A 26,384-nucleotide genomic window follows, 5' to 3' on the forward strand; every position below is an offset into this window, starting at 1 on the left:
CACAGCTGGGATTTGAACCAGGGTGTCTGTAGTGAGATGCAGTGCCTTAGACCGCTGCACCACTTGGGAGCCCCGCTACTGTCATGTCAATCCAGTGAAAAACTACACTGGACAGAAACGGTTTTGTATTGGTTCCATTGTGTTGAGTACTGAGTTCTAAACCTTGACCTACAATTATCACTGTGATATATTTTACAGGGACAATAATAATCTATGCCTTAGAAATACCTGACAAAGCCTCTATTTTACCACAAGCAATCATGTCACATTGATATGAACAAGGCTCAGATCTAACACAATAGTAGAAACTGAGACTTGCTGGCTGCGTTTAAACATATATTTTCCCACTAATTGGTCTTTTGACGAATCAGATCAGCTCTTTTGTCCAAAAATGGTCAAAATAACAGAATTGGGCTGCTTGTGTAAATGCAGCCACTGAAAAGAATTGGAAAGTGACACACTGAAATAATATAGCAATAACCTTTTTGAAGCAATATTGTAACATTAACTATATCAGTATGTTGGTATATATTTATATTAACCAACTTGTTAAAATGCATGGCTCCTAATGGGGATATTACTGTATATCACGGCTGAGAGCTCATTAAATATGGATATGAATTGCTGAGTAATGGTGACTGGGAGGGTAAATTGTGACACATAGCAGAGTAGTTTTATAACAGTGTTTAAAAATGCAAGGTTACAGTATATGAAACAATGGGCACATTCCACTAAGAAAGACAAGTGAGTAGTGTCCCTCATTTCTAGGAGAAGGCTTTTATGTTAAAGCTTTTGGGGCAGCTAATTCGGCAGCGGTAGTAATCCAAAGAAATTAGACTCCGGCAACTGCTCTAATACTACAAACATACAGTATCTCTATAAGTAGTTAAAACTCTTTGGATTAACAGTATATGTGCCAAACAAACAAAATAGCATTTGTGATCAATACAAACAAAATACTATAGCACCATTATTGAAACCACTATATGCAGCTAAACAACCTCAGGGACGAGTTTTCAAAGCGAAGTTACAGGACATAATGACCTTTAACCTTTTGGTGACTGGGGGGCAGTATTGAGTAGCTTGGATGAATAAGGAGCCCAGAGTAAACTGCCTGCTACTCAGCCATAAAAGCTAGAATATGCATATAATTAGTATATTTGGATAGAAAACACTGAAGTTTCTAAAACTGTTTGAATGATGTCTGTGAGTATAACAGAACTCATATGGCAGGTGAAAACCTGAGAAAAATCCAACCAGGAAGTGGAAAATTTGAGTTTTGTAAGTTTTCAACTCAAAGCCTATCGAAGATACAGTGGGATATTGGTCATGTTGCACTTCCTAAGGCTTCCACTAGATGTCAACAGTCTTAAGAACCTGGTTTGATGCTTCTACTGTGAAGTGGGCCCGAATGAGAGGGGATTGAGCCAGGTGTCTGGCAGATTGCCACGAGCTCGTGGCGCGTGGTCATGTGAAAGTTAGCTTGTGTTCCATTGCTTTTCTACAGACAAAGGAATTCTCCGGTTGGAACATTATTGAACATTTATGATAAAAACATCCTAAAGATTGATTCTATACTTCGTTTGACATGTTTCTACGACCTGTAATATAACTTTTTGGACTTTTCATCCGACCTTTCGGATGGACTTGCACCCGTGTTTGGATTTGTTTACCAAACGCCCTAACAAAAGGAGCTATTTGGACATAAATGATAAACTTTATCGAACAAATCAAACATTTATTGTGGAACTGGTATTCCTGGGAGTGCATTCTGATAATGATAATCAAAGTTAAGTGAATATTTATAATGTTGACTGCACAATGGCAGATATCTTTTTGGCTTGTTTGGTCTCTGAGCGACGTACTCAGATTATTGCATGGTATGCTTTTTCCGTAAAGTTTTTTAAAAATCTTACACAGCGGTTGCATTAAGGAGAAGTTTATCTAAAGTTCCATCTATAATAGTTGTATCTTTTATCAATGTTTATTCTGAGTATTTCTGTAAATTGATGTGGCTTCTCTCCAAAATCACTGCATGTTTTGGAACTACTGAACATAACACACCAATGTAAAATACGATTTTTGGATATAAATATGCACTTTATCAAACAAAACATACATGTATTGTGTAACATGAAATCCTATGAGTGTCATCTGATGAAGATCATCAAAGGTTAGTGATTAATTTGATCTATATTTCTGCTTTTTGTGACTCCTCTCTTTGGCTGGAAAAACGGCTGGGTTTTCTGTGACTTGGTGGTGACCTAACAATCGTTTGTGGTGCTTTCACTGTAAAGCCTTTTTGAAATCAGACACTGTGGCTGGATTAACGAGAATTGTATCTTTAAAATGGTGTAAAATACTTGTATGCTTGAGGAATTTTAATTGAGATTTTTGTTGTTTTGAATTTGGCGCTCTGCACTTTCACTGGCTGTTGGCGGGAAGGGACGCTACTGTCCCGAATATCCCAGAGAGGTTAAACCTATTCATCTGGGTTTAAACTGACCCTCTCCAAACCCCTCACAGCAGTGTTACTCTACCTGACTATACAGTCCTTTTTGTAAGTATTCAGACCCCTTGACGTTTTCCAATACTTAACAGCCGCATTCTAAAATGTATTTAAAAATAATAATAATTCTCAGCAATCTATACACAATACCCCATAATCAAAAACAGGTTTGTAGAAATGTTAGCAAATGTATAAAAAAAATTAAAAATTACATAAGTATTCAGACCTTAACTCAGTACTTTGTTGATGCACCTTTGGTAGCGATTACAGCCCCAAGTCTTCTTGGGCACACCTGTATTTGGGGAGTTTCTCCCATTCTTCTCTGCAGATCCTCTCAAGCTCTATCAGGTTGGATGGGGATCAGTCGCTGCACAGCTATTTTTAGGTCTATCCAGAGATGTTCGATCGGCTTCAAGTCCGGGCTCTGGCTGGGCCACTCAATAGAAATTCAGAGACTTGTCCCGAAGCCACTCCTGCATTGTCTTGGCTGTCTGCTTAGGGTCGTTGTCCAGTTGGAAGGTGAACCTTCGTCCCAGTCTGAGGTCCTGAGTGTTCTGGAGCAGGCTTTCATCAAGGCTCTCTCTGTACATTGCTACGTTCATCTTTCCCTCGATCCTGACTAGTCTCCCAGTCCATGCCGCTGAAAAACATCCCCACAACATGATGCTGCCACCACCATGCTTCACCGTAGGGATGGTGCCCGAATTCCTCCAGATGTGATGCTTGGTATTAAGGCCAAAGAGTTCAATCTTGGTTTCATCACACCAGAGAATCTTGTTTCTCATGGCCAGAGAGTCCTTCAGGTGCCTTTTGGCAAACTCAAAGCAGGCTGTCATGTGCCTTTTACTGAGGAGTGCTGGAGTGCTGCAGAGATGGTTGTCCTTCTGGAAGATTCTCCCATCTCCACTGTAAGAGTGACCATCGGGTTCCTGGTCACCTCCCTGGCCCTTCTCCCCCTTTGCTCAGTTAGGAAGAGTCTTGGTGGTTTCAAACTTCTTATATTGAAGTATGATGGAGGCCACCATTTTCTTGGAGAACTTCAAAGCTTCAGAAATGTTTTGGCACCCTTCCCCAGATCTGTACCTCGACACAATCCTGTCTCGGAGCTCTACGGACAATTCCTTCGACCTCATGGCTTGGGTTTTGCTTTGACATGCACTGTCAACTGTGAGATGTTATATAGACAAGTGTGTGCATTTCCAAATCATGTCCAATCAATTGAATTTACCACAGGTGGACTCTAATTTGTAAAAACAGCTCAAGGGTTTGACAACGTACTGTATGTAAATAAGTTATGTTATTTTTTATACATTTGTTAAAATTTCTAAAAACCTGTTTTCACTTCGTCATTATGGGGTTTGTTAAAATTTCTAAAAACCTGTTTTCACTTCGTCATTATGGGGTTTGTGTGTAGATATATGATCTGAATACTTTTCGAATGCACTGTATAGACATCATTAGTATTCAATACCAAATCAAAGCATGTGAACAAAAAACCCTTGCAGTAGACGATCATGACAAAGTGGATTGTAAGTCATGTGGCTCCATTTGCCACGTATTTCATCTAATTTCCCTTCTCCTCTATCGGTCTCTCTCTTCCTCTCTCACTCCCTCGGCAGGCCATCCATGTACAGTGGAGTGAACCCTACCCCTTTTTTCATATTAAGAATATAATATGATATAGAATACATCCTCTGTTGCAGATGTTTTCATTCGCTGCCGGGCCCTCCTCTCATTAATCAAACCTTATCAGTTGCCATCCGACTAGAGAAAGAGAGGGACAGAGAGAGAGGGGGACACAGAAGGAGAAAGAGAGCGAGAGACAGAAAGTGAGAGGGAGATAGAGAGAGAGAGAGAGAGAGAGAGAGAGAGGGAGATGGAGAGAAGGAAAAATACAAAAAAGGAAGGGACAAGGGGGAGAAGGAGGAGGAGGAGGAGGAGGAAGGGAGTGCACATTCGCTCCCTGACCTCGTTCACCCTTATGATGATCAAGCACCAAGGACAGATTGTTAAATAATGCAGCGGCACACTAAGTACATTAAGATTTAACATAAATCAAGACCTCTGAAGCCATAACTGCCCTCTGTACTGGGATCCATTAACCTTGTCACTGGGAGAAAGGGACACATCCAGAGAGAGAATACGGACGATTCCGACCACACCTTATGGTAGCCATTGGTACTCACATAGATAAGCCTTATGCTGGACCCATAGTGAGACATAATAATTCACACGCAGTAAAGGGTACCATTTCCAAAGATAAATTGGTAGTGCTACACATTTGTTGTGGAAGAGAGGAGTTTCTATATACAAATATACATTCAATCAAATGTTATTAATTATGTCAAGTTTTCCTTCTGATGCGAATTTATTGACAACTTGACGTTGACTCCCTGATCGAAAATCAGCCCCAATCGGCATCGTCCTGTCTACTGTCCAACAACATCAGCTATTGACTTTCCAATGTTTTCAAATCAAACGCTGTCTTTAAAAATGATCAGAACCCTTTTAAACCATTCAAAACTACTTCTATCACTTTCCCTGCTTGTTCTTTTCTTTACATCAACTTATTTCTTCCACCCCTCTTTTCAAGATGTGCCAATCCAATCAATGGACGGTCCGTTCGTTCATCTGTCTTTCCAGCCTTTCAGCAATATGCAGAACAGCTGCTGTCTTTAAAAACACCAAAGAAGGGATGGAATTTTCCGTAAACCAGAGAAATCAAAGGAGAACCAAGACAATTGAGCCTCACCACCACAGATCACATTGTAGAGCGGAGGATAAAGGGTTAATCCACTGTTTAAACCAAATGAACCTTTGAGCTGGCTTCCTAAGCTTATAGCTCAGAAACAATGCCCTTATCTCTCTCCCTCAACCTGTCTTCCGTTCAGCATACTGCCAGGGAGAAATTAGCATGTCAATCATGTCGGAGGATGACATTTAAAAAGCCTGTAAAGGACTAGTATGAAATCACAGAAATTAATTGCAAACACACTTCCGCTTGAATTTTTCATAGGGAATTGAAATTCCTTTACATCCCTTTGTGAGGAAAAGGAGAAAAAAAATCCCAAAATAGTTTTAAATAAACGACTCGCCGTAATTAGGGAGTCTACTATCAAATGACTCTGAGCATTTTGAAACAATGAATTATAGGAGTCTTTTTTATTCTGTCTTAGTTCAGTAAAACCAAACAAACAGACAGACAGCTTCAAGGAACGTTTGAGTTCCCCAGATCCACACAGCTACAAGACAGCTACATTTATTTGCCTGCTATAGAAAAAATAAAAACAATATTATTACTCCCTTAATGCGTTTCTTTCATTTTGGCATATATTTGTTTCGGCAGAAGAAGTCTTCAGTTAAGGCAAGTCATCACTATGTAACGGAGTGCTTCTTTGATTCTAATGAGAAATGGGAGCATTTGAATGAAGCTCAGCCTGAAAGATAACAGGTTCATAGAGGTATTAAGTGTTTGAGAACATTTAATGTTAACTCTCTGTCTTTCTCAAACACTGCTCAACTGATGTACAGCCACAGAAGAAAGTAAATCCTCCACCAATTGTTTCAACATTCCATAAACTAATGGACCAGCTAGACTCTGAAAAGGTACAACTTGACAAGCAAATGAGACTGAAATAGCAAAAGGAGACCAGACCGTCTATTTTGAAAGGTTGTAGCAGATATTCAATTGATTCTACAGGTCATGGGTCACGATGGATTTAATTTGCAGATATATGAGTGGGTAAAAGAGGGAGAGCACAGACTGTAGAAAGCCCTCGGACCCTGGCGAGGGAGTGTGTGTGTGCGAACGTGCGCACATTTATGTGTGCGTGTTGGGGCATGTGTGCGGGCTTGAGTGTGTCTGTGTGCGTGTGAGGGTTGACATCAGGTTAGCCTTCCGTGCCAGTGGTGAGGTGTATTGCTAAAGAGTATTCCGGGTCAGCAAATCAGAGCTCTGGGATAACCCAGCAGGGGGGACTCTGGGTAGAGATATTTAACGGGGGCACGTGGCATGCTCGGTGGTGCCCCAGCGGGCCTCACAACGGGCGCTGTTAGTTTACCATGCTGGGACACAGTATCGCACACAGAAATAACAAATGACAAGTGAATGAGGCTGATGCTGTGAGGCGGGTTAAAGCAGGACCTCTGAAAGAGCGGCAAGCTCACAGAAAATGCATCCCAAATGGCACCCTATTCCTTATATATTGCACTTCTTATGACCAGATCCCTACGGGCCACTGAGTGTCACATTATTACAGAAATTGACTGCTGTGGTACCAAAGGCTCTCCCCCCGGTTGACTTCATTAGTGCACCCGGTACCATAAAAAGTTTTGCGACGGAAAACAGAAATAAGCTATTCTTATTATTCTTATTACAGATTACCGACCATTTCGAATCTCACCATACCTTCTCTGCTATGCAATCTGGTTTCAGAGCTGGTCATGGGTGCACCTCAGCCACGCTCAAGGTCCTAAACGATATCTTAACCGCCATCGATAAGAAACAATTCTCAAATGATTGCCTCGCCTGGTTCACCAACTACTGATAGAGTTCAGTTCAGTGTGTCAAATCGGAGGGTCTGCTGTCCGGATCTCTGGCAGTCTCTATGGGGGTGCCACAGGGTTCAATTCTTGGACCGACTCTCTTCTCTGTATACATCAATGATGTCGCTCTTGCTGCTGGTGAGTCTCTGATCCACCTCTACACAGATGACACCATTCTGTATATTTCTGGCCCTTCTTTGGACACTGTGTTAACAACCCTCCAGGCAAGCTTCAATGCCATACAACTCTCCTTCCGTGGCCTCCAATTGCTCTTAAATACAAGTAAAACTAAATGCATGCTCTTCAACCGATCGCTGCCTGCACCTGCCCGCCTGTCCAACATCACTCTCTGAATGGCTCTGACTTAGAATACTTGGACAAACACAAATACCTAGGTGTCTGGTTAGACTGTAAACTCTCCTTCCAGACCCACATCAAACATCTCCAATCCAAAGTTAAATCTAGAATTGACTTCCTATTTCGCAACAAAGCATCCTTCACTCATGCTGCCGAACATACCCTTGTAAAACTGACCATCCTACCAATCCTCGACTTCGGCGATGTCATTTACAAAATAGCCTCCAATACCCTACCCAACAAATTGGATGCAGTCTATCACAATCCGTTTTGTCACCAAAGCCCTATATACTACCCACCATTGCGACCTGTACGCTCTCGTTGGCTGGCCCTCGCTTCATACTCGTCGCCAAACTCACTGGCTCCATGTCATCTACAAGACCCTGCTAGGTAAAGTCCCCCTCGTTGGTCACCATAGCATCACCCACCTGTAGCATGCGCTCCAGCAGGTATATCTCTCTGGTCACCCCCAAAACCAATTCTTTCTTTGGCCGCCTCTCCTTCCAGTTCTCTGCTGCCAATGACTGGAACGAACTACAAACATCTCTGAAACTGGAAACACTTATCTCCCTCACTAGCTTTAAGCACCAACTGTCAGAGCAGCTCACAGATTACTGCACCTGTACATAGCCCACCTATAATTTAGCCCAAACAACTACCTCTTTCCCTACTGTATTTATTTTATTTATTTATTTTGCTCCTTTGCACCCCATTATTTTTATTTCTACTTTGCACATTCTTCCACTGCAAATCTACCATTCCAGTGTTTTACTTGCTATATTATATTTACTTTGCCACCATGGCCTTTTTTTTCGCCTTTACCTACCTTATCTCACCTTATTTGCTCACATCGTATATAGACTTGTTTATACTGTATTATTGACTGTATGTTTGTTTTACTCCATGTGTAACTCTGTGTCGTTGTATGTGTCGAACTGCTTTGCTTTATCTTGGCCAGGTCGCAATTGTAAATGAGAACTTGTTCTCAACTTGCCTACCTGGTTAAATAAAGGTGAAAAAAAAAAAAAAAGTTAATGTAGTCACTCCATGCATCAGTCAGCTTTCTTCTATTTGGTGGCCAATGAGTACAACCCACATCATCTTTACATTTGCTCATCATATTGGTACGAGAGTACATATATACAGAGAGAGGGTGGAAAAGACAGGAAGAAAAGGAATAAAGGAATAACCAACCAATGCCGATAAAGACAGCTTTGTAACCTTCATCTCTCAGAGAGAGCAGAGTCATCCCGTCCTGGCCCAGGGCTTTCTCACACACCACCTGAAACATTACAACACAACTCATTAGTTATAACGGGAGCACCAGCTCTAAGAACATTTCAACGGATAATCTATTGTATAATTATAATAAATGTTGTACGTAAAATGCTTGATGATCAAAAACCTGGCTTAACACTCCAGTTGGATGAGCATATTAATGAGATGTACCAATAATCAAAATGACCTAACTTGGGACGCTATTCACTCTTTATGTGATTATAAGTCTACTTCAAATTCTTCACTTCTTACTATTTATCTTTTCACAGAACAGAACAGAGCAGAAAAATCCACATAGACATGCAAATGCCTCACCTCTAACTACTCCCCTCACTCCACTCCCTCCATTCTTTTCAGCAACCAAATCTGTTTCCTGGTTTAAAATGAATCATGAGCAGGTGCTGTCTGGTCTGGTCTGGTCTGCCGTGGCTGGCTAGCTGGCCGTGGTAAGGACTATCGATTGCCCTTTCTCACCACTGTGGCATTCAAGCAACAGACAGACAGACAAGCTAGAGCATCGCCCCAAGTTGCAGCCGGTGCCGGAGACACAAGGTCTCAGCAGCCTGGAGCCTGCCCGGCCTGATGCAGCTTTTAATTGTTCTTTATTAATGCGCCTGACATTTGGGCTGCTGATCTTCTCCCAGACCTGTCGCCTGCGCTAGCCTCTGATGTAAACGAGGAAGGGGACAGGGGAATGGAGGGAGAGAGAGAGGTGGAGGGAGAGATGGAGAGAGGGGACAGGGGGAGATGGAGAGAGAGTGGGAGGGGAGGTGGGGGACTCATTACCTTGATGCCCAAATCCATCATCAGCTCCACCTCGAAGTGCACTACCTCATATGGCAGCCTGAACTGAGGGATCTCCGCAGAGCTGTGAGAGAGAGAGAGAGAATGAGAGAATGGGAGAGAGAGAGAGAATGAGAGAGAATGAGAGAGAGAGAGAATGAGAGAGAGAATGAGAGAGAGAGAGAATGAGAGAGAGAGAGAGAGAGAGAGAGAATGAGAGAGAGAGAGAGAGAGAGAGAATGAGAGCGAGAGAGAGAGAGAGAATGAGAGAGAGAGAGAGAATGAGAGAGAGAGAGAGAGAGAGAGAGAGAATGAGAGAGAGAATGAGAGAGAGAGAGAGAGAGAGAATGAATGTGACTGTGAGATGGAAAAGGAGAAGGAGGAACAGGACGAAAAGGAGGAGGAGGATGAGGCGGATGAGGAGGAGGATGAAGAAGAGGGATGACAGAGAAAGGACTCTCAGAGGAATATGAAAAGTTAGGCGTGAGGAAGAAAAAATAGATAGACACAGGGAAGAGGATTCTCTATACTGTTGCAACAGCAACTCCTTTTTCTTATTTTCATTTGATGAACTGGGTTGGTATTCACTTTTTCTACTTTCTCTGCCTCAAAATTATCCTGCTTCTATGTCCAACCTCTCCCTGAACCATCCTCAAATTCTTAATTTTATTCCCGGTTGTCCTTCGAAGTTGGTGAAACCCACTGTGGACATTTGCTGGAATCCTAGGAGAAATCAAAGAACGTCTGCTAAATGACTCAAATGTAAAATGTACTAAAGGCCTGGGTAGGTAATTGGTAACCCAATCCAAACTCAGGCATTTGAAAGATGAATATTCACAATTACCAAAACTCTCATTAGCAGCTGTGACCTTATACAATGTTCTTTATATTGATCCAGCAGACCCATGATCAACAATGCCCTTTAGTGGTAAATGCCCCACACAAAAGGACATGAATTTAGATGAATTACAGATGCATATCCGCAAGCGTTGACAAGGAGCCACAGATCTGGCTTTAAGTTACACCATTAACTAATTGCTGCCCAGGAAGCGAATGAATACAAATGTAGGAACTTAATTCGATCACTCTTTTGTTGCTGAGAATTGAAATTGAAGATAAGCATTGTCATGTACATAAATTCACTGAAAACCCATACTAACATTGCACATTTCACGTAGCCTACTTTTTGCTTAACTTTGTGAACAAAACACTCAAATCCTGTTGATGCAGGATTATTTTGCTGTGACAATATATACTGAGTATACTAAACATTAAGAACACGTTCCTAATATTGAGTTCCTCATTTGTAATTATGAAGACCCAGGTTGGGGTCAAAGTCCTAGTCCTATTAAACATTATTGGATGACATTTTTGTTATTTTGTTATGTTACTAGCCATTGAAAAAAATTCAAATACATGTTACAATGTCAACTTGAAAAGAGGTCTAGGTGTGACAACAAACACTAGTGGGATTGGGAAGTTTTACCTCAGTCCGCCGATCCACTTCTGTTTTTCGAATATGGTGATGTCATCGTAGCCAAGGCGAGCCAGGAAGGAAGCACAGCTGATGCTGGCCGGGCCACAGCCAATCAGAGCGATCTTGGAGTGGAAGCTGTTAGGCATCTGGTCTGGAGGAGGGAGAGCTGGGTTCCTCACTTGAGGAATGCCCATCTTACTAAAGATCTGAGGTGATAACAGGCACATGAGGGAGTTTGGTTTATGTACTTGCTTGATTGCTTGCTTACTTAGACCATTCAATTCCCAGTGGAATATACAACGCATTCGGAAAGTATTCAGACCCCTCAACTTTTTCCACATTTTGTGATGTTACAACCGTACTCTAAAATGGATTAAATGTACTATTTTCCTCATCAATCTACACAGATGGCAAATGCCATAATGACAAAGCGAAACAGGTTTCTTGAAATTGTTGCAAATTTAGAACGAACAAAAAACAATAAATACCTTATTTACATAAGTATTCAGACCTTTTGCTATGAGACAGTTAATTGTGCTCAGGGTGCATCCTGTTTCCATTGATCATCCTTGAGATGTTTCTACAAATTGATTGGAGTTCACCTGTGGTAAATTCAATTGACATGATTTGCAAAGGCACACACCTGTCTATATAAGGTCCCACAGTTGACAGTGCATTTCAGAGCAAAAACCAAGCCACGAGGTCAAATTAATTGTCCGTAGAGCTCCGAGACAGGACTGTGTTGAGGCACAAATCTGGGGAAGGGTACCAAAACTGCAGCATTGAAGGTCCCCAAGAACACTGTGGCCTCCATCATTCATAAATGGAAAAAGTTTGGAACCTCCAAGACTCTTCCTAGAGCTGACCTCCAAGCCAAACTGAGCAATCAGGGGAGAAGGGTCTTTGTCAGAGAGGTGACCAAGAATTCATGGTCGGAGTTCCTCTGTGGATATGGAAGAACCTTCCAGAAGGACAACCATCAATGCAGCACTCCACCAATCAGGCCTTTATGGTAGAGTGGCCAGACGGAAGCTACTCCTCAGTAAATGGCACATAACAGCCCGCTTGGAGTTTTCCAAAAGTCACCTAAAGGACTCTCAGACCATGAGAAACAAGATTCAGTAGTCTGATAACTCGGTACCGGTACCCCCTGTACGTAGCCTCGTTATTGTTATGTAATCTTCTTGTGTTTTTATTCACTTCAGTTTACTTAGTAAATATTTTCTTAACTCTATTTCTTGAACTGCATCGTTGATTAAGGGCTTGTAAGTAAGCATTTCACCGTAAGGTTGTATACCTGTTGTATTCGTGGCATGTGACAAATAAAATTTGATTTGATTATGATTTGATGAAACCAAGATTGAACTGTTTGGCCTGAATACCAAACGTCATGTCTGGAAGAAGCCTGGTACCATCCCTACGGTGAAGCATGGTGGTGGCAGCATCATGCTGTGGGGATGCTTTTCAGTGACAGGGACTAGGAGACTAGTCAGCATCAAGGGAAAGATGAACGGACCAAAGTACAGAGAGATCCTTGATGAACACCTGCTCCAGAGCACTCAGGACCTCAGACTGGGTCGAAGGTGGCTTTGGGACAAGTCTCAATGTCTTTGAGTGGCCCAGCCAGAACACAGACTTTAACCCGATCTAACATCTCTAGAGAGACTTGAAAATATCTGTGCAGCAACGCTCCCCATCCAACTTGGCAGAGCTTGAGTGGATCTGCCAAGAAGTATGGGAGAAACTCCCCAAATTTGGGTGTGCCAAGCTTGTAACGTCATACCCAAAAATACTTGAGGCTGTAATCTCTGCCAAAGATGCTTCACCAAAGTACTGAGTAAAGGGTCTGAATACTTATGTAAATGTAATATCTGAAATCTAAAAAAAAAAACGTCTTTTGCTTTGTCATTATGGGGTATTGTGTGTAGATTGAAAAAAACAAATGTAGTTACATTTTAGAATAAGGCTGTAACGTAACAAAACGTGGAAAAAAAATCAAGGGGTCGAAATACTTTCTGAATGCACTGTAGGTCATCATTAATGAACCACAACCAGTTCCAAAACCTTTCGTCCTGTGTCATTTGTTCTACTCATTCATGCTTGGTTTATCCCCATCCAGTACTAGCAACGCCTGCCAATGCCTGTCTAGACTGACTTACTGTATGGCAGGGGTGTTCATTTATCCTGGCCATGCTAAAACCAGGAAGTGTTCAATTGCACATACAAAACGGTTCAAAACTCCAATCAAATTAGAACATGGTCTGCCCAACTAAAAGCTATCTATGGGACTACACCACACTGGCTTGTTAAATAACTAGCCCTAGAGTCATCTACTAGAATAATATGGAGAGAAAACAACATTAATCAGATAGCTTCTGTAATGCACCATGTTCACTGATGGTTTTCAAGAGAAATATAGACTACTGCAACACAAACAGGTGAAAGAGAATGCTGTAGCAGCAACATATCCATAATTAGGGGTGAAATGAGAGTGAGGATCCTTTGTCTCCTTAATAAGATGATCTAGATCAATACATGAAGCCTCAAATTGTTACTGCAATATTATGCCTGAGCTTTAGGTGATATTCATTTAGTTATTCATGTGTTTCATGAACTGTGAAGCCCAAATTGCTGCATGACAATGCATTTTTAATAGTGCTTAAGAGCAGTTCCGAGGCCTTGTTATTCAAAACACCCATCTCTGTTTTTCTAATTCTTCTCACACTCTAATTGAACACACTAATTGAACACCAAACTACTACTGCTGCGGTGCTAGCTTTGCGTCACATTTTAGATGTGTGGGTAGCACTGGGTACAATAAGCACACAGCACACGCATACAGCAGCATCAATCAAAAGCATCATCCAGCTTCAACGGGTGAAACATGACTCTCCCCTGCCCAGTGCTTATCATCATAACAAACTGGACACATCAATACTGCTTTCACAAGACAACTCCCCTCTGGTCTGTCTGAACTACTGAGAGTTAACAGTAACACTGTCATTCAGGCCATATTATGCACCTCAGTGCCAGACTCTAGGTAGACACTAATACGCTTATATCCACTATAAGATTAGGAGAAGAATAAAGCCTAAATGAAAGGTGGCTTTGACTTTATCAGTAATGTTGAGAGGACTAGAGCTAGGAGCATGGAGCGCAGGCTGAATGGAGCTGATAGAAGCTGAGCAGCGATCGCCCAGATAGCCCCCTTCTCTTTCTCTTCTTCCTGAGCTTATCTAATTATCTGCTAGATAACCGCCCTGACCTTTCCCATTTAAGGAGAGAGGAGAGCTGCCACATGATAGAGATGTATAGTAGTCACAGCAGATGTGGCAGGCAGCGAGAGAGAGAAGAGAAGGGAGCGGACGGAAGGCTTTTGTAATTGTGCCTTTTATCCTTTAAGAAGTAATGAAACTTTAACGTGAGCTTCTCTTGCTTTCTGAGATGTGTCACTAGATTAGTCTCGATAGGAAGAGAAGGCAGGAGGAGGAAAGGTGTGCGAGATGGCTAGAAATGAACTGTTTTGTTGTGCTGTTGTACTCCGTTCCTGTAGCTAAAGAACAGGATCTAAAACACACGGCATATACAGTACCGGAGAGGATGATAAACGCACTGATTAAAGAATCCAACCCCCTGGCAAAGCCCGCGTGCCAACCTTCCTCTCGTTGTGCGTGTTTGTCTCATTGTTCTAAAGCAATAGAGGGAAATTAACAGACTAACATGCAAAGATAATCATCCACGTCACAATAGATTGAAGGTGTATACAGGCACCCGTTTTGTCATCTTGACTTCCTCTCATACAAAGTGATCTCGTTATGCCGTTCTTCATTCAGTAGCTCTGTGTTGTCTATGCATGTACTCTACCTTTAACTACGGAATAGTACAATTTAATTGGGCTGAGCACACCTACAGTACAGTTGGTTACAGTTACATAACGGCAACGTAGGTAAAGTGACATGCTCACAATTATGTGCCTTTCATATACCTGCAGAACCATTCATTCAATTTGTAAAAGTGTAGGATTTTGTCGATATGCGTCCAATAATGATCATTCAGTCATTTTGTAGAAGTGTAAGATTCCTTCCATCTACAGTACGTAGAATAAGTAAGACCATTTACATCCATTCCTCAGAATGTACTCGTCTTGTTGAACTCTCGCCAGAATGAAAGAGTTCGTTACTGTAGAGGAAATGCATCCTTAGCAGCAGGCAGCCCTACAAGATGATGTGTGGGTCAAAGGCAGCAATTCAAGCCCACACACCATCTCTGACATTTCACTTTAATTAGCTGTTACCATGGAACTAAATAAAGCTCACCACCACAATGACGGGAACAGATATCCTGATTATCTCGGAGCTACACCATGAACACACACACACACACGCAAATACACACACACACACACACACACACACACACACACACACACACACACACACACACACACACACACACACACACACACACACACACACGCAAGCACACACACACTTGATGTTCTAATCATTATTCACCATGAGGAAGAATTAGGGGGAAAAGATAGTAGCACACATGATGAAACAAATGTAGCGTATAGCAGTTCAAAAACATGTAGCTTTACACAGACTCCTGTCATCAGTGATAACGGTCATGGCACATGAAGAACATCAACACATCTCCTCTCATATCTATTTACCACTAAAATAGATATGTACAGCATTCCTTTAAAGGACTTCTTGGCACTGTGTATTTCTTCCAATTCCCTTCTTTGTTAGTCCTTTTTCTTTAGAACATACAGTAAAATGAATTTCAGTTGGCATTGACTCCTGCAGCCTATATGTTTTAGACATGAAAGAAAGATTCTCCCATTCCTTACGTCTGCTTTACACTGGGTCATAACTAAGTAATCTGTGTTGACTTTGACATCTTGCATAATTCTCTGTTCTGTTGTCTTCTCCCTGGTTTTTACTTCTATTTCCTCCCCCCATCCCTCTTTCCACCAGCCGGTTCCTAATGGTGAATCTGATGTTTATCATACCAGAAGGTTAGGCTTGGATGATAAATAAGGGGAGAATTTTGACTTTATTGGCAGAGGGCTGTACTGACGCCATAACAACGGGTTGAGAGGCCCCATTAATACTGAGCTTGATGCTGCAGCACACCACTCCCTCACCCGTTATGGGGACTTAGTAGAGATAGGACCATGTAATGTACAATGAAGGGAAACACAGCACTGAGCAGCACAGTAGAGTACAATGCTGTACAGACTAGAGTGCAGAGTAAAGAGCAGTGTAGTACAGTAGAGTGCAGAGTAAAGAACAGTGTAGTACAGTAGAGTACAGAGTAGTGTAGTACAGTAGAGTGCAGAGTAGTGTAGTAGAGTAGAGTACAGAGCAGTGTAGTACAGTAGAGTACAGAGCAGTGTAGTACAGTAGAGTGCAGAGTAGTGTAGTACAGTACAGAGTAAAGAGCAGTGTAGTACAGTAGAGTACAGAGTAAAGAGCAGTGTAGTACAGTAGAGTGCAGCGTAAAGAGCAGTGTAGTACAGTAGAGTGCAGAGTAAAGAGCAGTGTAGTACAGTAGAGTACAGAGTAAATAGTAGTGTAGTACAGTAGAGTGCAGAGTAAAGAGCAGTGTAGTACAGTAGAGTGCAGAGTAAAGAGCAGGGTAGTACAGTAGAGTATAGAGTAAAGAGCAGTGTAGTACAGTAGAGTGCAGAGTAAAGAGCAGTGTAGTACAGTAGAGTACAGAGTAAAGAGTAGTGTAGTACAGTAGAGTGCAGAGTAAAGAGTGGTGTAGTACAGTAGAGTGCAGAGTAAAGAGCAGTGTAGTACAGTAGAGTACAGAGCAGTGTAGTACAGTAGAGTGCAGAGTAAAGAGCAGGGTAGTACAGTAGAGTACAGAGTAAAGAGCAGTGTAGTACAGTAGAGTGCAGAGTAAAGAGCAGGGTAGTACAGTAGAGTGCAGAGTAAAGAGCAGTGTAGTACAGTAGAGTGCAGAGTAAAGAGTAGTGTAGTACAGTAGAGTACAGAGTAAAGAGCAGGGTAGTACAGTAGAGTACAATGCTGTACAGACTAGAGTGCATAGTAAAGAGCAGTGTAGTACAGTAGAGTACAGAGCAAAGAGCAGTGTAGTACAGTAGAGTACAGAGTAAAGAGCAGTGTAGTACAGTAGAGTACAGAGTAAAGAGCAGTGTAGTACAGTAGAGTACAGAGTAAAGAGCATGGTAGTACAGTAGAGTATAGAGTAAAGAGCAGTGTAGTACAGTAGAGTGCAGAGTAAAGAGCAGTGTAGTACAGTAGAGTACAGAGTAAAGAGTAGTGTAGTACAGTAGAGTGCAGAGTAAAGAGTGGTGTAGTACAGTAGAGTGCAGAGTAAAGAGCAGTGTAGTACAGTAGAGTACAGAGCAGTGTAGTACAGTAGAGTGCAGAGTAAAGAGCAGGGTAGTACAGTAGAGTACAGAGTAAAGAGCAGTGTAGTACAGTAGAGTGCAGAGTAAAGAGCAGGGTAGTACAGTAGAGTGCAGAGTAAAGAGCAGTGTAGTACAGTAGAGTGCAGAGTAAAGAGTAGTGTAGTACAGTAGAGTACAGAGTAAAGAGCAGGGTAGTACAGTAGAGTACAATGCTGTACAGACTAGAGTGCATAGTAAAGAGCAGTGTAGTACAGTAGAGTACAGAGCAAAGAGCAGTGTAGTACAGTAGAGTACAGAGTAAAGAGCAGTGTAGTACAGTAGAGTACAGAGTAAAGAGCAGTGTAGTACAGTAGAGTACAGAGTAAAGAGCAGGGTAGTACAGTAGAGTACAGAGTAAAGAGCAGTGTAGTACAGTAGAGTGCAGAGTAAAGAGCAGTGTAGTACAGTAGAGTACAGAGTAAAGAGCAGTGTAGTACAGTAGAGTACAGAGTAAAGAGCAGTGTAGTACAGTAGAGTGCAGAGTAAAGAGCAGGGTAGTACAGTAGAGTGCAGAGTAGTGTAGTACAGTACAGAGTAAAGAGCAGGGTAGTACAGTAGAGTGCAGAGTAAAGAGCAGTGTAGTACAGTAGAGTGCAGAGTAGTGTAGTACAGTACAGAGTAAAGAGCAGGGTAGTACAGTAGAGTGCAGAGTAAAGAGCAGTGTAGTACAGTAGAGTGCAGAGTAAAGAGCAGGGTAGTACAGTAGAGTGCAGAGAAGCAGCAGGTTAACGTAATGACGTATACAAATACAATATCAGTGGTTAACAGTGCAGTAGTGAGTAAGAAACTATATGGTAATTGCTTGAGCTGTTCTGAAGATCCAGGATAATGTGTATGTTAAAAACCTAAAAAGACATGCCAAAGACTGCATAGAGGTGTAACAATGTTGCAACATGTGGTAAGATAATGCTGTTGCTGTATATATTCTATGTACACATTTACATGTGGAATAGATATAAACGTACACACAACGTTACAGCAGAAATGTTAAAACATCAATTATAAGCAGACCGTGGTATCTGTAACAATCACATTGTTAAAAGGTACTCACTGCTAACTATCAACAGCTGGCTGGTTTTGATACCCAGTCAGAAATACACCTACTCAATGGCTTCGCCCTAACACAATCCTGCAGCCCAACAGCCTATCCATCCACCCATACACCTGATGTGTCTCTACATATAGTGTACACTCCTTATCATCTACACTCCTTCTAAAATGTATCAAAACACCATCACTACTAACTGTACAGGTAGCAGCTTGTCAGACTTCTCAAAATGGATGTGTGTGAGGGGGTGGCTTGAGCTCAACCTTGCTTCATTCTGGCAAAGACATTAACCAATTAAAACTATGTGAAAAAGTATATCCTTTCACATTAGTGAAAGAAATGTGTTTTGTATGCCTCATTTCTAACATGTAACGCATTCGTATCTCATAATGTGAATCAACTACAGAACGGGTTAAAGAGGACTACAACACCCATACCTCAGTGGCGAACTGCTGGAGCCCCCCGATGTTGATTGGTCCTTCCTCAGAGGCGTAGAGGTTACAGCCCCCCACACAGAGGTCAGAGGTCGGGCACACCATGCCACAAGTCAGGCCTAAGGGGTTGTCTGACAAGATCGACTTCGCCGCCCCATAGTAGTTCTGGAACACACACAGAACACACAGGCACACACACAGAACACACAGGAACACACACAGGCAGTTTTCAGGATTTGGAAGGAAATGTCAATTTAGTCATATTTATGTGATAATAACTGCTTCAAAAAGCTTGACCGAATCCTGTCACTTCAAACCAATGGTATAGCACCCAAAACGTAAAAACAAGCGGCACATATAGAATATTGGATGATATTATAGTAATTTTGGTATTTAGATATCATTTTCCGTATAATAATTTAGGGGGATAACACAAACCACTACAGCAACTGTGTGTACTTTCAGAGGGTATCTGGTTTTTGTATTACAGTTCTACCAAGTACTCATAGTACCGACAGACTTTTACAAACTGTTTTGACTGGATCTAAGCATATATCTAAGGTCATTTTGATTATAGTTATAAACAGTTATGACTACAGGCGAATACGTAAGGTGCTCTATTTCTTCAGGTGATCTGTCTATCTGGTCAAAATCACTGATTCAGGTCCCCCTCTACCCCTCTGGTGATATAAATAACTTAATATTCCATCTCCAGAGAAACCTGGATTGAAATAAAGACTTCATTAGATGTGCCTTACTTTCAGAGAATACACACCAGTACAACTCTCAAATAAAATACAATTTTATTTGTCACATGCGCTGAATATAACAGGTGCAGACCTTACCGTGAAATGCTTACTTACAAGCCCTTAACAAACAATGTAGTTCGAAAAAAATGAAGTTAAGAAACTATCAAATAAAAAAGTTACAAGAAAATGACATAAGAATACAGTGGGTACTGGTACCGAGTCAATGTGAAGGTTAGTCAAGGTCATTTGTACATGTAGGTAGGGGTAAAGTGACTATGCATAGAGAATAAACAGCGAGTAGCAGCAGTGTAAAAACAAAGCGTGGGGGGTGTCAATGATGATTAATTGTTCAGCAGTCTTATGGCTTGGGGGTAGAAGCTGTTAAGGAGGCTTTTGAACCATCCGTGCGGTAGCAGAGAGAACAGACTATGACTTGGGGGACATAAGTCGGAAGTTTACATACACCTTCACAATGATAGGAAGAGCCGACATCGAAGAGAGCCAAAAAGTACAAATCTCTGTCCCCATGTGCAGTTGCAAACCGAAGTTTGGCTTTTTTTATGGCAGTTTTGGAGATGTGGCTTCTTCCTTGCTGAGCGGCCTTTCAGGTTATGTCGATATAGGACTCGTTTTACTGTGGATATAGATACTTTTGTACCTGTTTCATCCAGCATCATCACAAGGTCCTTTGCTGTTGTTCTGGGATTGATTCGCACTTTTCACACTAAAGTACGTTCATCTCTAGGAGACAGAATGTGTCTCCTTCCTGAGCGGTATGATGGCTGCGTGGTACCATGATGTTTATACTTGCGTACTATTGTTTGTACAGATGAACGTGGTACCTTCAGGCGTTTAGAATTTTTTTCCCTGAGGTCTTGGCTGGTTTCTTTAGATTTTCCCATGATGTCAAGCAAAGAGGCACTGAGTTTGAAGGTAGGCCTTGAAATACAACCACAGGTACACCTCCAATTGACTCAAATGATGTCAATTCGCCTATCAGAAGCTTCTAAAGCCATGACATAATTTTCTGTAATTTTCCAAGCTGTTTAAAGGCACAGTCAACTTAGTGTATGTAAACTTCTGACCCACTGGAATTGTGATACAGTGAATAATGAAGTGAAATAATCTGTCTGTAAACAATTGTTGGAAAAATTACTTGTGTCACGCACAACGTAGATGTCCTAACAGACTTGCCAAAATTATAGTTTGTTAACAAGAAGTTTGTGGAGTGGTTGAAAAACCACTTTAATGACTTCAACGTAAGTGTATGTAAACTTCCAACTTCAACTGTAGGTCCTGGATGGCAGGGAGCTTGGGCCCAGTGAAGTACTGGGCCGTACGCACTGCCATATGGAGCACCTTACGGTCAGATGCCGAGCACTTGCCATACCAGGCGGTGATGCAACCAGTCAAGATGCTCTCGATGGTGCAGCTGTAGAACTTTTTTGAGGATCTGGGGACCCATTCCAAATCTTTAAGTCTCATGAGGGGGAAAAGGTGTTGACGTGCCCTCTTCACGACTGTCTTTGTATGTTTGGACCATGATAGTTTGTTGGTGATGTGGACACAAAGGAGCTTGAAACTCTCGACCTGCACCACTACAGCCCTGAGGATGTGAATGGGGACCTGTTCATCCCTCATTTTCCTATAGTCCATGATCAACTCCTTTGTCTTGCTCACGTTGAGAGAGAGGTTGTTGTCCTTGCGCCACACTGCCAGGTCTCTGACCTCCTCCCGATATGCTGTCAGCAAACTTAATGATGGTGTTGGAGTTGTGCTTGGCCATGCAGTCGTGGGTGAACAGGGAGTACAGGAGGGGACTAAGCACGCACCCTGAGGGGCCCCCGTGTTGAGGATCAGCTTGGCAGATGTGTTGTTGCCTACCCTTACCACCTATGGGGCAGCCCGTCAAGTAGTCAAGGACCCAGTTGCAGAGGGAGGTGTTTAGTCCCAGGGTCCTTACCTTAGTGATGAGCTTTGTGGGCACTATGGTATTGAACACTGAGCTGTAGTCAATTAACATAATTCCCACATAGGTGTTCCTTTTGTCTAGGTGGGAAAGGGTAGTGTGGAGTGCGATTGAGATTGCATCATCTGTGGATCTGTTGGGGTGGTATGCAAATTGGAGTGGGTCTAGGTTTTCCAGGATGATGGTGTTGATGTGAGCCATTACCAGCCTTTCAAAGCACTTAGGCAGGTTACCTTCACTTCCTTGGGCACAGGGACTATGGTGGTCTGCTTGAAACATGTAGGTATTACAGACTCGGTCAGGGAGAGGTTGTAAATGTCAGTGAAGACACTTGCCAGTTGGTCCGCGTATGCTTTGAGTACACGTCCTGGTAATCCGTCTGGCCCCTCGGCTTTGTGAATGTTGACCTGTTTAAAGGAGCATAAAATGCATTTAGGTAGTCTGGTAGGCTCGCGTCACTGGGCAGCTCGCGGCTGGGTTTCCCTTTCTAGTCCGTAATAGTTTGCAAGCCCTGCCACATCCGACGAGCATCAGAGCCAGTGTAGTACGATTCAATCTTAGTCCTGTATTGACGCTTTGTTTGTTTGATGGTTTGTATAAGCGTCCGGATTAGTGTCCCGCTCCTTGAAAGCGGCAGCTCTAGCCTTTAGCTCGGTGCAGATGTTGCCTGTAATCCATGGCTTTTGGTTGGGATATGTATGTACGGTCACTGTGGAGATGACATCGTCGATGCACTCATTGATAAAGACGGTGACTGAGGTGGTATACTCCTCAAAGTTATTGGATGAATCCCGGAACTATTATTCTGGTCTGCGCAAGCAAAACAGTCCTGTAGCGAAGCGTCCGCGTCATCTGACCACTTCCGTATTGAGCGAGTCACTGGTAATTTCTGCTTTAGTTTATGCTTGTAGGCAGGAATCAGGAGGATAGAATTATGGTCAGTTTTGTCAAATGGAGGGTTAGGGAGAGCTTTGTATTTTCATTTTAACCTTTATTTAACTAGACAAATCAGTAATAACTAATTCTTATTTACAATGACGGCCTACCCAAGCCAAACCCGGACGATGCTGGGCCAATTGTGCACCGTCCTATGGGACTCCCAATCATGGCCAGATGTGATTCAGCCTGAATTCGAACCAGGGACTGTAGTGATGCCTCTTGCACTGAGATGCAGTGCCTTAGACTGCTGCACCACACGGGAGCGTCTCTGTGTGTGGAGTAAAGGTGGTCTAGAGTTTTAATGAGGTAAACCGGATTTAAGTTTGCGTGCATTAAAGTCCCCGGCCACTAGGAGCGCCGCTTCTAGATGAGCATTTTCTTGTTTGCTTATGGCCTTATACAGCTCGTTGAGTGCAATCATAACGCCAGCATCGGTTTGTGGTGGTAAGTAGACACGTAACCAGCAACGCTACCACAGCATTCTGCAGCGACACACCATCCCATCTGGTTTGCGCTTAGTGGGACTATCATTTGCTTTTCAAGACAATGACCCAACACACCTCCAGGCTGTATTATGGCTATTTGACCAAGAAGGAGAGTGGTGGAGTGCTGTGTCAGATTACCTGGCCACTACAGTCACCTGACCTCAACCCAATTGAGATGGTTTGGGATGAGTTGGACTGTAGAGTGATGGAAAAGCAGGCAACAGGTGCTCAGCATATGGGGGAACTACTTCAAAACTGTTTAAAAAGCATTCCAGGTGAAGCTGGTTGAGAGAATGCCAAGAGTGTGCAAAGCTGTCATCAAGGCAAAAGGCTACTTTGAAGAATCTAAAATCTAAAATATATTTTGACTTGTTTAACACTTTTTTGGTTACTACATATGTGTAGTTTAATAGTTGATGTCTTCACTATTATTCTACATTGTAGAAAATAGTAATTGTAAAAATAAAATAAAAACCCTTAAATGAGTAGGTGTGTTCAAACATTTGACTGGTACTGTATATTGTAGTTTATATAGAAACTGAAGAATAATAGTATTTAAAAACTAAATAACAGAAGTTTAAGAATAATTCTCATTTAAAATGGCAACAGACTTGATATAACTCATAACAGTTCTATAACACTATATAATTTATTTAATTTTCACTGGCAAGGATAATATAGGAAACCCTACAATAAATGTAATTAAAGAGAGCATAACTCCATTATAAAGTTATTTTATTAGGGAAATGTGGAGCCAATCAAAATCAAGGACACTGTTGTATTGCAGTAAATATTCAAGATTTAAGCTTCCTGCTCTGTGTAAACCTAATAATCACCTTTATTTGTCAAATATTATATCAATCAAATTATTCCATAACTGAATGATAAAGAGTTCCCTGCTTAAGTGAAATGTAAAAGCCTCAATATCCATATAAGGTTCCCTACCATCAAAAATTAACAGTCATAGAAGTAAAAGTAGCTATAGGCAAGGAGAGACAATATTGGTTCAAATCCCTCCGGTCGTTTGGGTTTTCCAACAAGAAACAATAACAGAAATGTAAAAATAGTAGTATGTACCTATTATGCCATGCAAATAATGTTGCCCACACATATAATATTAGCTTGTCTAAGGCATACATTAGATAATGAAATGACAGGAGTCCTCCTAGATTAAAAACCCTTTCATATTTGTTTCCCTCTATAACAACACTGAGATAGCCTAACCGTTTATTTCACCACTTTCATCTACAAGGACACTGAAATGACTGATTTGATCTGTTTTATAAGGTTTCTCCCATTCACAACGTCCTATAACTTCACTGTAAACAACTATTCTTATCAGACACAGCATATATGATGCAGGTTTGTTTACAGAGCATCATTAAATAGCAATTCGGCATGCCAGTGTGAGGCTGTGTGTCTGGCCTTGATCATATGGATGGAGGCAACATATAGGGCTATATTTATACCATGTACTGCTTTTACCCTGGCAGAAGATATCAATTAGAGCTGTTCCTCTCTGAGCTCAGAGCTCAGGTCTGGGGCTCTCTCTCTCTCTCTCTCTCTGAATACAGCTGGCTGTTACTGGGCTGGGGGATGTAATTATCCCAAGCCCATATCTCAACCAATCAAATACCAAGCCCATGTCTACACCAATCACAGTCTTTTTGTATTATATTTCGATTTTCTAAGTGATATTACAGATGTTTTAGTAAAAATAGTAATGATAAGACACTAATAAATTGATTAACAATTTGGCATATCAAAGCTTTCATATTAATAATTTGTGTCATTTAGAATAGAAAGGAAGTGAACGTTTACCCTGTTGGCAATACTGGTAATGAATGACTTGATGTCCAGGTTGGTAGGGCAACTTTTCTGACATGGGGCATCTGCACATTTCAGGCACCTACAAAACAGGATGAGAAAAAAGTTGATGTTAGTGAGCTGTTAAATGTGTGAGTAATGAAAGAATGAAGGGAGTCTTCCATTTTTTTTCTCAAGATGATTAGGCAGAAAGAAAGAAAGACGGAGAGAGAAAAAGAGAGAGAAAAAGAGAGAGAGAAAAAGAGAGAGAGAAAGAAAGAAAGAGAGAAAGAAAGAGAGAAAGAGAGAAAGAAAGAGAAAGAAAGAGAGAGAAAAAGTGAGAGAGAAAGAGAGAGAAAGAAAGAAAGAGAAAGAGAGAGAGAGAGAAAGAAAGAGAGAAAGAGAGAGAAAGAAAGAAAGAAAGAGAGAAGAGAGAGAAAGAGAAAAATAGAGAAAGAGAGAGAGAAAGAGAAAGAAAGAGAAAAAGAGAAAGAATATAATAATAATAATAAGAGTTAGAGAAAGATATAAAATAAAAAATAGGAAGAAAAAAGAGAAAGAAGAATGAGAAAAAAAAAACATTTGAAAGTCAGAAAAGAGAAAAAAAGAGTGAGATGAAGAAGAGAGAGAGAGGAGAGAGAAGAGAGAGAACCCCCCTCTCCACTCCAGCTAGACACCTATAATAATCCCAACTTGCAATTCCCTGAGCTCAGTGCAGAGCAGAGTGCACCAGTCCGCCATTAATACCACTTATCACCCTGACAGCAGGGCAATTATAGAGGGGCTGTAGCCAGGTAGACGGCCGCCACGGCCCTGAAATCACACACACACACGCAGTGCATGCACACTCGCAACGTGCACACATACACTCACACAGACGCAGCACAGCAAGATGTTTTATTAAACCTGGGTGGTTGATCATCAACTGACATCACTGTTGACCCATTTTTTCATTTGACAATAAATTATGCTTTAGCCCATAGCATAATGGATATTGCGGCAGTGTATCTCAGCCCAAAGAATAACTGGAGACGAAGCACAATGAATGGGGCCGAATGGGGCAGAGGGAAGGACATACATACACAAAATGCAAAGAGCTGAAAGACTCTAGAGAAATGAGCTTGAATCATGTTGTAATCTGAAGGTCAATGATTAACACTGGAGGACAGGCTACTGAGGGATCTCGGAGAGACACACAGAGGCACGCATCCACACAAAAATATATACAGTGGGGTCCATAATTATTGTCACCCTTGATAAAGATGAGCAAAAAAGACTGTGTAAAATAAATAATACAAATACTGAGCTGTATTGTATGCATTTTTTTTGTGTGAATTGTGTTAATTTATACCAATACAATTACTCAGAGAAAGAGATTGTGTTTGACAAGTTAAAAAGTTAAATAAGAAAAGATAGGGGTAAAAATGATTGCCACCCCTGTTTTCAATACTCAAGAACCTTACCCTTGCGAGGATAACGAAAAGGAGCATTTTTCTGTATTTTAGGAGATTGAAGAACACATTGTGAGGGATCTTTGACCATTCCTCCATACAGATTCAATTCAAACCATGTTTT

At 41.6% G+C, this 26,384-nt stretch overlaps 1 protein-coding gene across 1 annotated transcript in view; it reads right to left on the minus strand.

Moving 5' to 3' along the window:
- Nucleotides 1-26,384, minus strand: part of LOC110535495 (dihydropyrimidine dehydrogenase [NADP(+)]) — a 210,761-nt gene that overhangs the window by 130,215 nt on the left and 54,162 nt on the right. The window contains exons 4-8 of the mRNA XM_036935201.2: nucleotides 24,825-24,912; nucleotides 18,865-19,026; nucleotides 10,959-11,155; nucleotides 9,476-9,557; nucleotides 8,606-8,693 (exon numbers count right to left, since the gene is read on the minus strand). Coding sequence (XP_036791096.1) covers nucleotides 8,606-8,693; nucleotides 9,476-9,557; nucleotides 10,959-11,155; nucleotides 18,865-19,026; nucleotides 24,825-24,912 — 617 coding nt within the window. The remainder of the gene's footprint in view (nucleotides 1-8,605; nucleotides 8,694-9,475; nucleotides 9,558-10,958; nucleotides 11,156-18,864; nucleotides 19,027-24,824; nucleotides 24,913-26,384) is intronic.

This window comes from Oncorhynchus mykiss, chromosome 11 (assembly GCF_057628025.1).
Source record: "Oncorhynchus mykiss isolate SJ-2025 chromosome 11, ASM5762802v1, whole genome shotgun sequence".
Lineage (NCBI taxonomy): Eukaryota > Metazoa > Chordata > Actinopteri > Salmoniformes > Salmonidae > Oncorhynchus > Oncorhynchus mykiss.